This window comes from Ranitomeya variabilis, chromosome 6 (assembly GCF_051348905.1).
Source record: "Ranitomeya variabilis isolate aRanVar5 chromosome 6, aRanVar5.hap1, whole genome shotgun sequence".
In the NCBI taxonomy this organism is placed as follows: Eukaryota; Metazoa; Chordata; class Amphibia; order Anura; family Dendrobatidae; genus Ranitomeya; species Ranitomeya variabilis.
In genome coordinates this window covers 56,358,435-56,372,343 of record NC_135237.1, presented here as the reverse complement: position 1 = coordinate 56,372,343, position 13,909 = coordinate 56,358,435, and the positions used below count along the sequence as shown (strand labels likewise).

The 13,909-nt window shown below is 41.0% G+C and overlaps 1 protein-coding gene across 2 annotated transcripts in view; it reads right to left on the bottom strand.

The window, feature by feature from the left end:
- CCNY (cyclin Y) overlaps positions 1-13,909 on the bottom strand; it is a 140,921-nt gene that overhangs the window by 25,846 nt on the left and 101,166 nt on the right. For both annotated transcript variants that reach the window (XM_077268532.1, XM_077268533.1), the window contains exons 2-3: positions 7,418-7,492; positions 5,620-5,654 (exon numbers count right to left, since the gene is read on the bottom strand). In XM_077268532.1, the coding sequence (XP_077124647.1) occupies positions 5,620-5,654; positions 7,418-7,492 (110 nt within the window). The remainder of the gene's footprint in view (positions 1-5,619; positions 5,655-7,417; positions 7,493-13,909) is intronic.

The window sequence follows — 13,909 nt, the reverse complement described above, 5'->3', positions numbered from 1 at the left end:
ATGCAGTAGGTGTAATACTAATAATATTAGCAAATACCGCCAATTTGAAATGTAGTATAGTTTTTCTGATTAGCTAGTTCTCCTCCCTTATGTGCAGGCATTGCAGGACTTTTGGTATCCATGGTTACGACCACTGATATACTGACAGTTAGCTAGTTGCTACTGGTTACCATGGATACCTAAGGTCCATTCAATGCCTGTAGATGAGCAAATAGACATAGGGAATCAGATAAACTATACTACATTTCTAATTGGAGGTATTTGTTAATATTCTAATTATTACACATACTACATATTGAGATAGGATTTTGGAGAAAGGGATACCCCTGAACCACAATATCCTAAACAGTCCCCATAAACTAGTGTCACAGGGTCTTAGTTGGCTGCAACACAACTCCTCAAGTGAATAGGCTTTCATCAGAGACGTCCCACAGATAAGAGCGAGTGCCACAAGGGGGGGGGGGGAGCGGAATCTTTCCTTTTAACTAATTTTGAACAACTTCTTTACGATCATATGTAAAATAAACAGCGGCGTTTAACGGGACTTGAATATTTTTTTTTTACGATCTGTCTAAAGGTCATTCCCGATGTAATTTCTCAATGTTAAAAGTCAAGGAAGAGATTTCTCTTTTGTTTTTTTTTTGTTTTTTTTTTATTATCTGACATATTAACAGGAAAGCCGTATATTTTTAGCACAGACGGCAGGGGTTAATAAGAATACTTGCAGTCGTTCATCTCGGTACTTTCGGAAATGGAACAAGTGACCTCTGCGTTTGACCTTCATTTAATCTAAGTGGCGGCCGTTCATTCACTTTCCTGGGAAAGGCTGAACGTATTGATTGGGATGACTTCAGTTTGTGCTGTAGAAGGGATCCGGAGATGGATACTCCTTCCGACGCCTGAACGCCACTGTAACGGGTTCTGTGCCATTTTGAAATAGGTCAAGTTCTGATAAAAAAAAAAAAATTTTTTTATCTTATATGCTTTTTTTATAAATGCGAATATCTTAATTTTTTTTATATATAAAAAACTTTTAATTTATAAAAAAAAAAAAAAAAAAACATTGAAATCTTGCAATTTTTATTCTAGCCAATGAGCCTCCTATTAACCTGAGACTTCCTGCTCTGTAGTAATCACTTCTCAGCAGTCACCTCATTATCATCACAGACAGGATAACAATGAACCACAATTTCTATCTATAGATAACACAGGACCCGCCATTTATAATAGGTCATGTCACAGCTCACTTCCTCCCCCTCCCTGCACAATTACCTCTGCACAGATTACAGAGCGTGCCCACAACACTGTCCTATAGAAATGAACAAACCGCTCCAGCGTAATGATTCCTATATTTACATGGGAGCCGTAAAGCATCTCTCGAAAGGGCTTGTTCACACACTGAGTATTTGCGGCGCTTTTACGGAGCAAAAAAAGCGCTGCATTTTACAGTCCCAGCATAATGAATGTAATTTTCAAAAAAATCATGCACATGATGGGTTTTTAAACTATAAATCGGCAGCATGTCAAATCTACCTCTGGAGACTTATTACTTAAATGCATGTAATTTTGGCCAAAAAAAAAACAATCACTTTTTGCAAAGAAGGTTTCATTAACAATTTTGTAGAGTTTTTCTTCTATAGCTTCTGTGTTGCTCTGTTCTCCTGGCTGCAGAATGAGTTAACTGAGGATCCAACAGCGAGCTCGTTCTGACAATCTGAAGGAGAGTCTGTAGCTTTTTCTGTCTGTCCTATCCCTAGCTCCTCTCAGCTGAGTTATGACCAAGGTTGAATGTGCGTGGAGACAAAATGGTTGTAAAAGTAAAACAGTGCAACGTTTTTAATTCAACTCAAATACGAAAAATCATTTTGAGCACATGCATTTAAAGGGATCCTCCCGGTTTGTAATGATAGTCATAGAGTGACTTTCGTCACAAATCTGGACAATCCCTTTAAGTATGCAAAAAAAAATAAAATTATAAAATAAAGTTGCCAGAAACAGGAAATTAACATACAATGTGGGGTCAAATCTTAATGTAGAAGTATAAAACGTTGTCTGGTCAGCTGAAAAAAACAACATTATTTATGGGTTGTCAGATCTGTGCATGGCTGTACGTACACCCGAGCTTCACCACCGCCGCTCATCGAGCCCGAGCTCCATTCCCTTCAATTAGTGCTAAATGGTGCAGAAAAACGTTCACATGGGGCTTTAAGGAATTAATCACTATGAGCAGCATGGAGCGGAGATGTGTAGGAGCAGAGCGGAGCATAGATACATCCTGTAGTGTCACCGTCAGGGAGATGTGCAAGTGTCCTGCTCAGACACTTACCCCCCCACCAAGGAAAATGGCAGCCTCCAGTGGCTAAAGTAAAAAATAATATTTTTTTACTTATTAAAGTAATTCATTTAATTTTGTATTAAATTATATAATCAATAGTTATTAATACAAAAATTAAAAATCACGGCACATTCCCTTTAAATCAGTCTCCTAGGATTCTCGTGCAGTTCCCCTACCAGTGATCATGAATAGTTGTACAAAAACTATGGGGGGGGCATAAGATTGGATGTCTATATTTAGGTCTTCATTTACAGAGAATATCCCTTTAAAGAAGTTGGCTCAATATTAGATGTATTGTACCAAATTTATATATTTACTCTGGGTGTCACTAAATTTAAAGTAGTAAGGATCCAAAAGATGCACAACGTTCACTTCTGCCTCACCTGGGCCACTGACGGTATTACCACCCTGGCACCCTTGCTCCAACTTCAATAAACTTCGGTCATGCCAGCAGTTTATTGAAAGTGGATTTGTCACCAGATTTCACAATACAAGGTCCATAAATTATTATATATGTAGATTTCGTGGACCTGGTGAGGCTGCTGTACTTACTCTGAAAATCCCTGTCGTAATGACTGCATTACCCAGAGATTATGATAAACATTTTAGGAGTCCAGTTAAAGAGTGAGACCAAGTGTATTCAGTCCCCACCCACAGAGCCTGACCGACAGCTGCTACTTGTACTGAGCAGAGGGAGATCTCAGCAGCAGCAGCAGGGAGGAGGGACACTAAGGAGCTGTCAAATCAGCATAATTGGGTGGAGGTTAGGTAAAACTTTGATAAAAGGATTAAAAAAAAAGCCAATCTGAGATGTAGTTCAGCATCCTCATATCCAACAGAACTAAATAATAAAGGTTGCAGTTTGTATTGGGAGTGGTCTGCTAATCAATTATCTGGCAGAAGTTTCCCATGAACATGTGGCATGAAGGTAAAGACCCCAATATACAGACTAAAGTCAGCCAAAGTCGCCAATATCAATGGTATTGGCCGAGAGTTTAATGTATATGGAGGCCTCTCCAGGGGCGCACACAGACAGAAGAAGACCCCTGTGCAAGGACAATACATGGACCCCTTGGAGTCCAATAGGTGATCATAATACACAATACCACCCTGCTTTGAAGGTAGGACTTGCCCTTTACGTCCTGGACCCCTGTAAAGCTTCATAGATGGCATCAATGGTATGACAACCCTGGGCTTCCAGACTCTACCTCAACAGGAGTTCCTTCTGACAGTCTTAGGATATTAGCACACTGTCTTTTATTTCATATAGGGGTGAATAGTGGCTAACGCTTCATGTTCTTTCCATGTTTGTGTGGCTTTTCTCCAGGTTCTCCGGTTTCCTCCCACACTCCAAAGACATACTGATAGGGAATTTATATTGCGAGCTCCAATGGGGACAGCGATGATGAGGTCTGTAAAGCGCCATAGAATATGATGGTGCTATATAAGTGCGTAAAATAAAGAAATATCAAAGTGACAGCTTCCAAGCTGAAGCCGCCAGAAGAATGAACAGATCACTTTTTTTGTTAGCCGCTTCACGGCTTTCGAACCTTGTAGCTGTTGAATGAAGAGACAAAGTGAATTTGCTGTGTACAATGTTCAGACTTAATGTGAACCGGTCAGCAGGATTTTGGTAAGTAAACTATAGACATTGTCAGGTTGGCATTGTTGTACGGATTAAAATGATACTTGGGGCGAAGAAATCCGTCTTGTGGTTCTTGTGTAATCAGTGTTAGAAGTTTTCAGTTAGTGAGATACTCGTGCTCCAGGGCGGGACTGTAGGCAGAGTCTTATCTTCCTGCTCTAAGCCAGATAAATCAAGGAAAGACCAATGAAAGACCTGCCCACAGGCCGCCCGAAGCAAAAACAGTCTGTCTCTCTCGCTCTCTATGAGAAATAGGTTTGTGCTTCGAGGAGGCACGTGGGCAGGTCTAGTCTTGGTCTTTCCTTGGTTTCTCTGGCTTAGAGCAGGAAGATAAGACTGCCTACAGTCCGGCCCCAGAGCACGAGTATATGATTAACTGAAAACTTCTAACACGGATGTCAGGACTCTGAACATTTTTTATTACCTTTTTGTGCATTACTGCCCTTTTCCAAGATGGTGTCTTTGGTCTCATGTGCACTGTGTCTTCCTGCTATAAAACTCCACCCCAGCCTTCAGTCTGTGCTAGAGTATTCTGCCTTGCATCCAGCTCCTGACCTCTGATTACTCCCTGGCTATATACCTGCTCCTGTGAACCTGTGGGGAGATCCTGCTACTCTGCTCTGAGTTCCTGCTGCATACACCAGTTCCAGTAATCCTCCTTCATCTGCTGCTTGTGTTTACTTCCATCTGCATTTGCTGGACATGTAAGCTGTTTCTGCTCTGCAAGAACCTGAGACTATTACCCAGACCTCCCTGGTCGAGCTAAGATATTATTTGAACTGCCTTATAAGCATATCTATCTATGTTGTGGACTAAGCAAGGACTTATTCGTGTCAAGTATCCTCAAGAATAATTGTGCTTCATAGACTTTCTGCGTGATTGCATTTTCCTCTGAAGTTTCCTATAGACTGCTGAGCTGAATTTGATATTTGCACCAAGTGTTGTGGACTTGAGTTTCTCTCTGCACCTGTTTGAATCACCGTGTGATAATATAGACTTTACCACTTATAAAACTGTGTCCTGTAGTTGTCTTGTTCCACGCAAAGAGTCTCCTGAGTTATCCCCTATAATTATTACAACGGATTACACAGGAACCACAATACGGATTTCTTCACCCCAGGTATCATATTAATCAGTGTAAGAACGCCAACCTGATAATGCCTGTAGTTTACTCAGCAAAATCCTGCTGACAGGTTCACTTTAAGTCTGAACATGTACACAGCAGGTTAATTTATTATTTTAGGGGTGGTGTGGTCAAGGTTTAGCATTTTTTTCAAGTCGCTTTCAAGGTTTGTTTTTTTTTTAGAGACTTTTCAAGACAGTCATGTGCATATACCCTTAAGAGTTATTAACTTTCTTTTTCTCTCTTCTCAATTGATTTATGACCACAGACCACATTAAAGCTGAAAAAGTGCGGGGACACAAAAAGCTTGTAAAAGCCAAACTCTGCCACATTTTTTATGAAACCCTATTGTAAAAATTATTGTTAGCCCTAAAAATATGAATTTAAGTAAAAAAAAAAAAGTAATTTAATGTTGACAACCCATTAAGCTTTTGGAAAGAATTAATGGACAGGAATCCACTTGTATGCTCTGAAGTGTGTACGTGCGTTTTTGGGATATTTTTTCTTTTTACTCACATGGTTTATGTAAAGGCTCTTTCGCTTTTCTCTCACTGCAAAAACAAAAATGAGAAAATCTTGTTAGAAGTAAAAGGTAGAATATTATATATATTACACATATCCCAGGTCTACTCCTGCATTTATTAATTCCGCTCTTCTGCTCCATCACAAGCACAAAAATCAAATTACTGGTAATGCTGGACCAGTCACAAGGGACGGACCATACTGACTATGATGGGATCTGTCTGGTCTCCATCACGAGGTCTATCATTTTGGATAGACCTATGATTGAAGTTTTCTCAAAAGTGCCTAAGAATGGAAACACATCAGCCTCCCATGGTTTCTTGGGGTCAAACTTCTTTTTTTCTCGTCTCAATGAACCCACCGTCTCCAAAACCCAACTAATTGACGGACATTAGAAAAGGTGCCCTGGTCCAAAGTGTTTCAGTGGTGGTAACATGAGGTTGCCTAAGGAAAAGGAAAAAAGTGATATCGGCTCACCAAGTGTAGGAAAATGCCATGATTGTCACAAGAAAAAAGGGGCAAAAAATCCAGCATCCGCAGTAAAACAGGACTAAGGGCGATGAGCTCGAAAAGCGTAGACCTGCTATCCTACGCCCCCTTCCTCTAATTTTTTCAATATATTTTTAGTCCACAATTTAAAATGGCTTAATTAAAAGTAATGGTTGAAACATTTTTCTCCTTCGCTTCATTGGGGGACACAGGACCATGGGTGACAAATAAGGAAAGGCGTCCGACAGGACAGAGCAGCCAGCTCCGAAACCCGCCTGATTAATGGGATTGCAACGAGAAAGTCAACTTTCCAGGACAGAAAGGTGAGCGAAATGTCCTGAAGTGGTTCAAAAGGAGCTTCCAGTAAGACTCCCAGGACCAAGTTAAGGTCCCAAGGGTCTAAAGGCATGTGATAGGGGGGAAGCACATGTGTAACCCCCTGAATGAACATCTTCGCCTGAGGTTTTGTCGCAATCCTACGTTGCAATAAGACCAATAAGGCAGATATCTGGCCCTTGAGCGAGCTGAGCGCCAGACCTGAGTCCGGGCCGGTCTGTAGGAACTCTAGAATGGTCCTGTGTCTCCCATGGTCCTGTGTCCCCCATGGTCCTGTGTCCTCCAATGAGTGGCTCGGAGAAAAGGATTTTACGGTGAGTACACAAAAATCCCTATTTTTTTATTTTGTTGCGGATGCTGGATTTTTTCCTTCTTTTCTTGTGACATGATGTTGCCTCTACGGTTTTGATTCCGCTCTAATGATGCACCATGTACTCGTCACATGTCCTAGAAGTTCCTTACAGGGTTTTTTTGCCATTTTTTTTCCTTTTTAGCCCATTGGGTTTCCAAGGGTCAAAAATAACAAACAGACGTTTACCCACAGGCCTCTGCTCTGGCGCCGGCTCTCTATTGCTGCGCGTGGTGATCGTTTACAAGCTGCAGCGATGACGTCATGACTACAGTGTAAGCGACTTCTGCAGTCAATGGCTCAGCTGCTCATACCGCCTACTCTAGAGAGCCACTGAGCACAGGGATTGGCTGCAGTGGGCGCGGGAGCAGGTGCAGGCGATTAAACCTCCATTTGTTTTGGGGTTTTTTAGATCCTGGAAACCTAGGAGTTAAAGAAACTGGCGAAAAACAATCAATCACTGGTGAGTAATGGGGATGCCATCACTGACGTTCCATTCTGGGCGCAGTAACGTTCTGTGGTAACGCACATGCACAGTCCACGAAGCCACATCCATGGACGGTCCTGGAAATTCTGGACGGTTAGACAAGACAGCAGAAGACCAAGGACGCTACGTACCATCTGTCTGGGATTTGCTGAGGAATATTGTGCTTGCCCGTGGATGATCCGAGGGGTTGAATTCCATGTTCATATCTAGGAAGAGAAGAAGCACATCCAGTTATTACAGATGTTGTGGCCCCGCCATGTGAGCACTGTTTATCCTAGCAGACGAGCAATTTACAGAAGAACACAAATTGCCATCCGCAGAGAAAAGCAATTTATAAACCATAAGAAATGTTTTCTGCATAATGATACAACTCATGAGGCGAAACAGGTGGAAAAAAAAAAAAAAAAGATGCGCTGGGACAAGAAATCGCTCCCTCGATGCTGATTACAGACGAGAATTGTCTGACTAAGTGATTTCCATTTTATTTCTAGAACGGAAGAAATTCTCTTTACTAAGCCTGGAAACGGGGGACCGAATGTAAGAACAGGACACACCAGAAGTAAGGGGACGTCATGCGTCATGGAGCCAGAGGTGGACCTCAAACGGTCACATTGATGGACATCTTGGCACATGAGACCTTTGGGTACAATCACATATGAAGATTTTGGCTCAGGTTGTTTTTATTTATCAAAATCCACAAATGGAGAGGAAGTAGTATCTTGCAGGATCCACTCCTGGATTTGACAAAAAAAAAAAAAACGGAGCGAAAAACAGTGAGATGTCAAGCTTCATCCAATTTAAAAAAAAAAAAAAATTAGATCTGAATAGTAAAGGTGCACAAAGCAGCAGATCTGTTCAAGAACGCCTTAGATTATTCGGTCTCAAGAAAATATCCCAAGTGTCAGTATATTTGCCAAGACACTATAAAAGGGAATATACGGCGTCACCAGAAAATGATCTATTGTTTAAATACAGGTTTTTTTGTTAAATGTACGGTATTTTAAAAAATAGTCTTTTTTTCACATGACAATCCACATTAAAAGACAAAAGAAATTTTGCCATTTTTACACTGGTCACTGAGGTGATTTCAGGTTTGCTATTCTTTGTAGTATACTTTTCAGAAGTCTCATTATCATCAGAGGCAGCATTAGACCGCTGTGTATACACAGCTGATAATAAAGGATCCAGCAATCACAATAGGTGAAGTTAAGGTTTCATCTCTCTTCACAATCACTTTTGCACACGCTCATTAGATGCTTTAAAATAAAAATAAAAAAGTTACTTTACAATTTATTGTTGATTATGTGCATGCGAGTTTCAAGTGTGGGTTTAAAAAACCCCTCGTGGCCAGTGTGAAAATTGCAATATTTCTATTACTTTTTAACATAATACTTTAAAAACTTAAATACCGGATGCAAACAATTCTCCGAGACACATTTCTTTAAATACTGACCAAATCTGGGTCATAAAGGACTTTTAAAACATAAAATGAGTGTTTTTATCATTTCAGGTTCCTTTAGGATATGGTCTTTAATGTCCTTTCCGCTGCAGACTTTTAACAGTGGGTAAGAAGCAGCAAAAGTAATGGTGCTATATACAGCTTTGCAAAGCAAAGGGGGTAAAAAAAGGCAAATTCGCAGCGCCCGCAAGTAATAATCCAATATAGATTTTTATATGGATAGAGATACAATAAAGTAATATTTGATGAACCAAAAATAATTCACCAAGATGCCCCATGTGCACATACCCTTAGGGTGCCAAGACACCTCGGGCAGTGGTTGGCTGCCTACGGACTCTCTTGACCCCCCATTCACAAGGATACTGGGGTCACTGAGAAGAGTGTAATCCGCTGCCGCCCATTAGCTTGGCCCCTCTGCCAGATTATACTTGATGGACATGTATGTAATTCAGATATTATGGATGAATGTTCCCACATTTTCCCATGATGACTCACACAACCGCACCATTCCTGCAGAATAAACATCCATTACCGGTTTCCTTTCCTGCTAAAGGGGAGAAAACCTCTATGTAATCAATGTACCCCGGCCTGCCAATTACCAATGACAGAAGTGCACAAATATTCCAGCACAAAGGGAGATAGGAATCTGAGGAAAGTAATAAATCACAATAATTATACACGTGCCGCTGCAGAAGGGAGACCATGGAATGCAGGTTTCACTTTATTTCATCAGGAAAATGTCTGCTCTTTGCTCTACAGGAAGCAGAGGTCTTATCTGACTCCCCGAGACTCAGAAACAAGGCAAATACAATCAACTCAAGATCTTCTGTTATTACCTGCGGTTTAATATCACGTTTATTAAAAAGCCACAGACAGAAATACTGCTAACTGCAGAAGATATACTCGCCCTTCTCCTGCTCGCCATTCTAGTGCTGCAACCCCGATTCTCCTGCTCATCTCCTGCATCTACAGCCTGTAAACTCTACGTGACCACTGCAGCCAATCCCTGGACTCTTTGGTATATGCCATCAGAGCAGTTATTGGCTGCAGCGGTCACAATCCATATACTATTCGTGACTGCTGCAGCCAATCCTTGGCCTCATTGGTAGATGGAATAAGACTAGTTATTGGCTGCAGCGATTACATGGGTCATATAATAAAAAGACCAGTGGGGAGTATTGGGAATACATGTTTTGTTTTTAATCAATTTTTGGCATTTTTTTCTTGTGGTTATCAAAGTTAATAAAAAAAAAAAAAAAAAAACAACGCACAAAAATATTTGTAATCAAATTATACTGAATTAAAAAAACAGATAATAAATAGTAAAAACACCTTTAAAACTATGAATACTAAATATACAAGTTCTCTCATTAAGTCATCAACTTATTGATTGCTGGAGGTTTTACCGCAACAACCCCCAACTATCCCAAGAGTAGGGCTCTGCAGAACCTCTACTGAATGGATCAGAGGTCCAGCGTGCGCGCCTCCGCTCCATTCACTCTCTATGGGACTGTCAGAGAAAACCAAGTAACTCAATGTCCAGTGGTCTCCTACAGCACTGGCGCTGGAATCGGTGGGAGCCACAACAGTAACACCACCACCACCAGTGATCCGCTAGTCATCCCCCATGCCATCCTATAGAAAAGGGACAACTCGTGCGCTTGGTACAATCCCCTTAAAGCCACAGCAGGTCCAGCAAGATGGCCGCCTCCATAACTATGTACAGGAAATTAATGAAAGAAAAAACAGATTTAACAAAACCAGAGATAGTTTCAGTGAAGAGTTTACATTTGTGCAACATGTGCACCAGTAATCCCAATCTACATCAGCCATCAGCTCCACTTTCTGGTGGTAAGTATATTATTCCTGTCATGCCGTGCGCTCCCATCCCATTCTGTGCAGGTTTTTTTTGTTTTGTTTTTTTTTTTAAGTGGCATGAGCATCGGAGAAACCTTAAAAAGTCATAAATTATGGCGTACGACTGGAGTTTTCCATAGCTTGAAGCTTTGCCAAGTTCCAATGTTAGATGTCCCCCCTCCCAAGTGACAGGCAGCTGTAGGTCTGCATTTCCAGCAGTCTGTCAATCTCAGGGCGACACTAGTGGACGGCTGAAGCAAGTGGCGCTGGAATAACCCTTTAATGCCAAAATACACCGATGCCTTGGGGACGCAGGGGTTAGCACCTCACTTGAACAGGACACGGTAACTAAGCAATGGTGTAAAACTGGTCTAAGAGAAAAATATTATTTTACTGCAAAATGTATGGTCCGCCTTCATTGGGGAGGTAACTTGTCCAAAAAAAATGATGGCAGTGGGAAGGAAGTAATAGTGTGATCCTGTTGGTAAGACCCTCTGATAGCTATTAGAAGTGGAAAATCTAGAAAGCAAACGCCAATTTCCCCTGCAAATAAATAAAAAGCCCATTAAGAAATGCAATCATCATATGATATGGCACTGTGTTCTTACAATTGCTCATTTTCTACCCAGATAATTCTTCTCTTTTCCATTGGGTCTATGACATCACGTGATTAAAAACTAACTAGCTGAATCCTTCTAAGCTCTATGTAGAAACAGGAGGTTTATTTTTTTGCTGCGTGAGTCATTATTAGAACTACAATTCATGACTGCAAAGTCCCTGGCAGCCCAGCTCCATCAAGTCTTCAACTCCTGACCCAGCTGCTTCGCTTCGCTTCCCCCCCACCCGCCAGGGACTTTGCGTTGATGTAGAATTGTATTTCTAATGAGGACTCATGCGAGAAAACGAGACCTCCTGCCTCTACAAAGTGCTTTGAAGGATTGAGTCTGTCAGTTTTTAATCACGTGAGGTCATAATTCTTGTTTTTCGCATCAGATTAAGTGGGTAGAAGTTCAAAAGGAGCTATTGTAAGTACACAGTGCTATAAACGATGGTCACTTATTTGGCTAGTGGAGGGGCAGTTTAAGCCCCCATACACATTATATAGTTTGCCTTTGGTAGTGGCTTAATGCCAGGAGAAAAAAAGGATCGTCGTTATGGTGGATCCTTCACTCCTTTAACATCATTTGTCTGCACCGCAAATAGTGGATTGTTGGCTAATCCTGCTGATGGCGGTGGATTCGGCAAGCTTTAGACTAATGTAGATCACAGACTCACCCACCTACCCCGATAGATTTGTTCTCCGACAGAGAAGCCACTGACAGGACTCTGGTAGCCGCTCTCTTAGGCCACAGTCAATCCTCGGACTGGCCGGCGGCTCTCCTGGCCGGAGTGTGACAGCTGCATAGGAATACAGGAGAGCCGCCGGCCAGTCCGAGGATTGCAATACGATCCTCGTGTGAGAAATCCGTCCGTCTGACTGTGTCCTTATAGAAAACCCAGGAACACGCCATACACCAGTGTCTGGGAGAGTCGAGGGAGATAGCGGTCCGCCGGATGACAGCCCGGCCCACTAACATCTAATGCGTATGACGGCTTTTCATGGTGAATTTCTGCTCTGTCTCGCTAAAAGCTCACACGACACATAGGAAAAAAAAAAAAAAAGTTGTCCGACCTCGCATCCCTCCCATTATATCGCTAAGCTGCCCAATTTCAATCTCTTTCTGGTCTATATTTAGGCCGGGACTTTAAGTGCTGATAAACACATTCATTTGTGCAAGATAATTATGCAGGCGGCGAAAAGATACGAGGAGGAAAAAAAAAGAAAAAAAAAGAAAAGATAAATAACCACTCAACGGCTTCAGAAACATAAAAGACATAAAATTGAAACAAGAAGCCAAAAACCACAAATACAATAATTGTCGCCTTTATTGGAGAACAAGACTGCAGAATAAATCATTAAACATCTCGGAGAGGCGACCATGGGGTTTGCGTTACTGAAAAAAATATGGAAAATTTTACATTTACCGCTGTCAAATACAATAAAATATATATTAAAAGGTTCTGACGATCAGATCCAGTCAATCCTCTTATCCAAGAGAATTGGGCAGATTATGCAAATGACACTCGGATCAAACGGTGATCACAGTGAGATCCCATGGGTAGCGCTGCAGTGTAAAGCATGGATGGAGATGGAAAAGGAGTTTAATGTCAGACTCTTATCATACCTACAATGTTCATTCCCCAAACAAGCAGCGGGACATTGCAGGTCTAGTAAGAGAGTTTGACAATCTCTGAAATTAAAGTCCTCTCTCATCAGATCATTTAGTTGTTGCTCTGTTCACTATCCATGCTTTACACTGCAGCCCGACCAATTCAGCAGGATGTGTATGTATCAGCATAAATCCATTATAAGCCAGCAGACATAGAAATCAGAGTATTGGGTAACTGCTTTAGAAAAGGGTAGTTTTTGGTTTAATATTTTTTTTCAAGTGATTTTACTTAAAAAAAATAAAATAAAAAAAAAATTAAAATTAAAAAATAAAGACACAGTGCCTCCTATGGATATAGTATATGGTCGGCGCGTTTAGTTCAGTTCTCAGAGCTACCAAAGTGGCCTCACTCCATAATCCCATTATAAAGGGAATTTCTTGGGAAGAGGAATCCTCTATTTTTATACGAGGAGCTTTAAACATTGTCACCGAGAATTTACTGTTCTACAAACATTTATGTTTCAGAGCGAAAACAGAGTTTATTATATGATGTTGCAAACGCTAACAAATCCCACAAATTTATTAGCGCTGTTCCCTTTTCGCTTTTACCATACAATAATTGCCGTTTCTTATCTATCCAATTTACCCAGCAATCACATTGTCTTTTTTTGCTACAATATTTACAAAACTGCTGAGATTTTTGAAAATCGCAAAAAAAAAAAACCCCAGTGCAATCACATCATCGTGTGCACATATCCTCGGTGTTTTAATTGCTCGTTATTAAAAGGACGACTATAAAAAAAACAAATAAAAAAAAACAACAAAAGCACGACATCTCCCCGGATAGGTCTACATTACTAAATACAGGTACAACAGCAATTTTGGGAAACCTATCTTACAATTCTGCATTGGAGGAGTTGTTCCTCTGTTATTACTCCTGGAAAAGAATACATATATTGACGTGATCATTCCCTGGCTCATGCTCCCTCGATCAGTTTTTGGTGCTTCTTTTTGAAAAAAAATGCACACAACCCATTCTTCTTAATGGGTGAAGAAAGTCGGCAACGTCAAAAACAAGTCGGCAATGTCAAAAACTC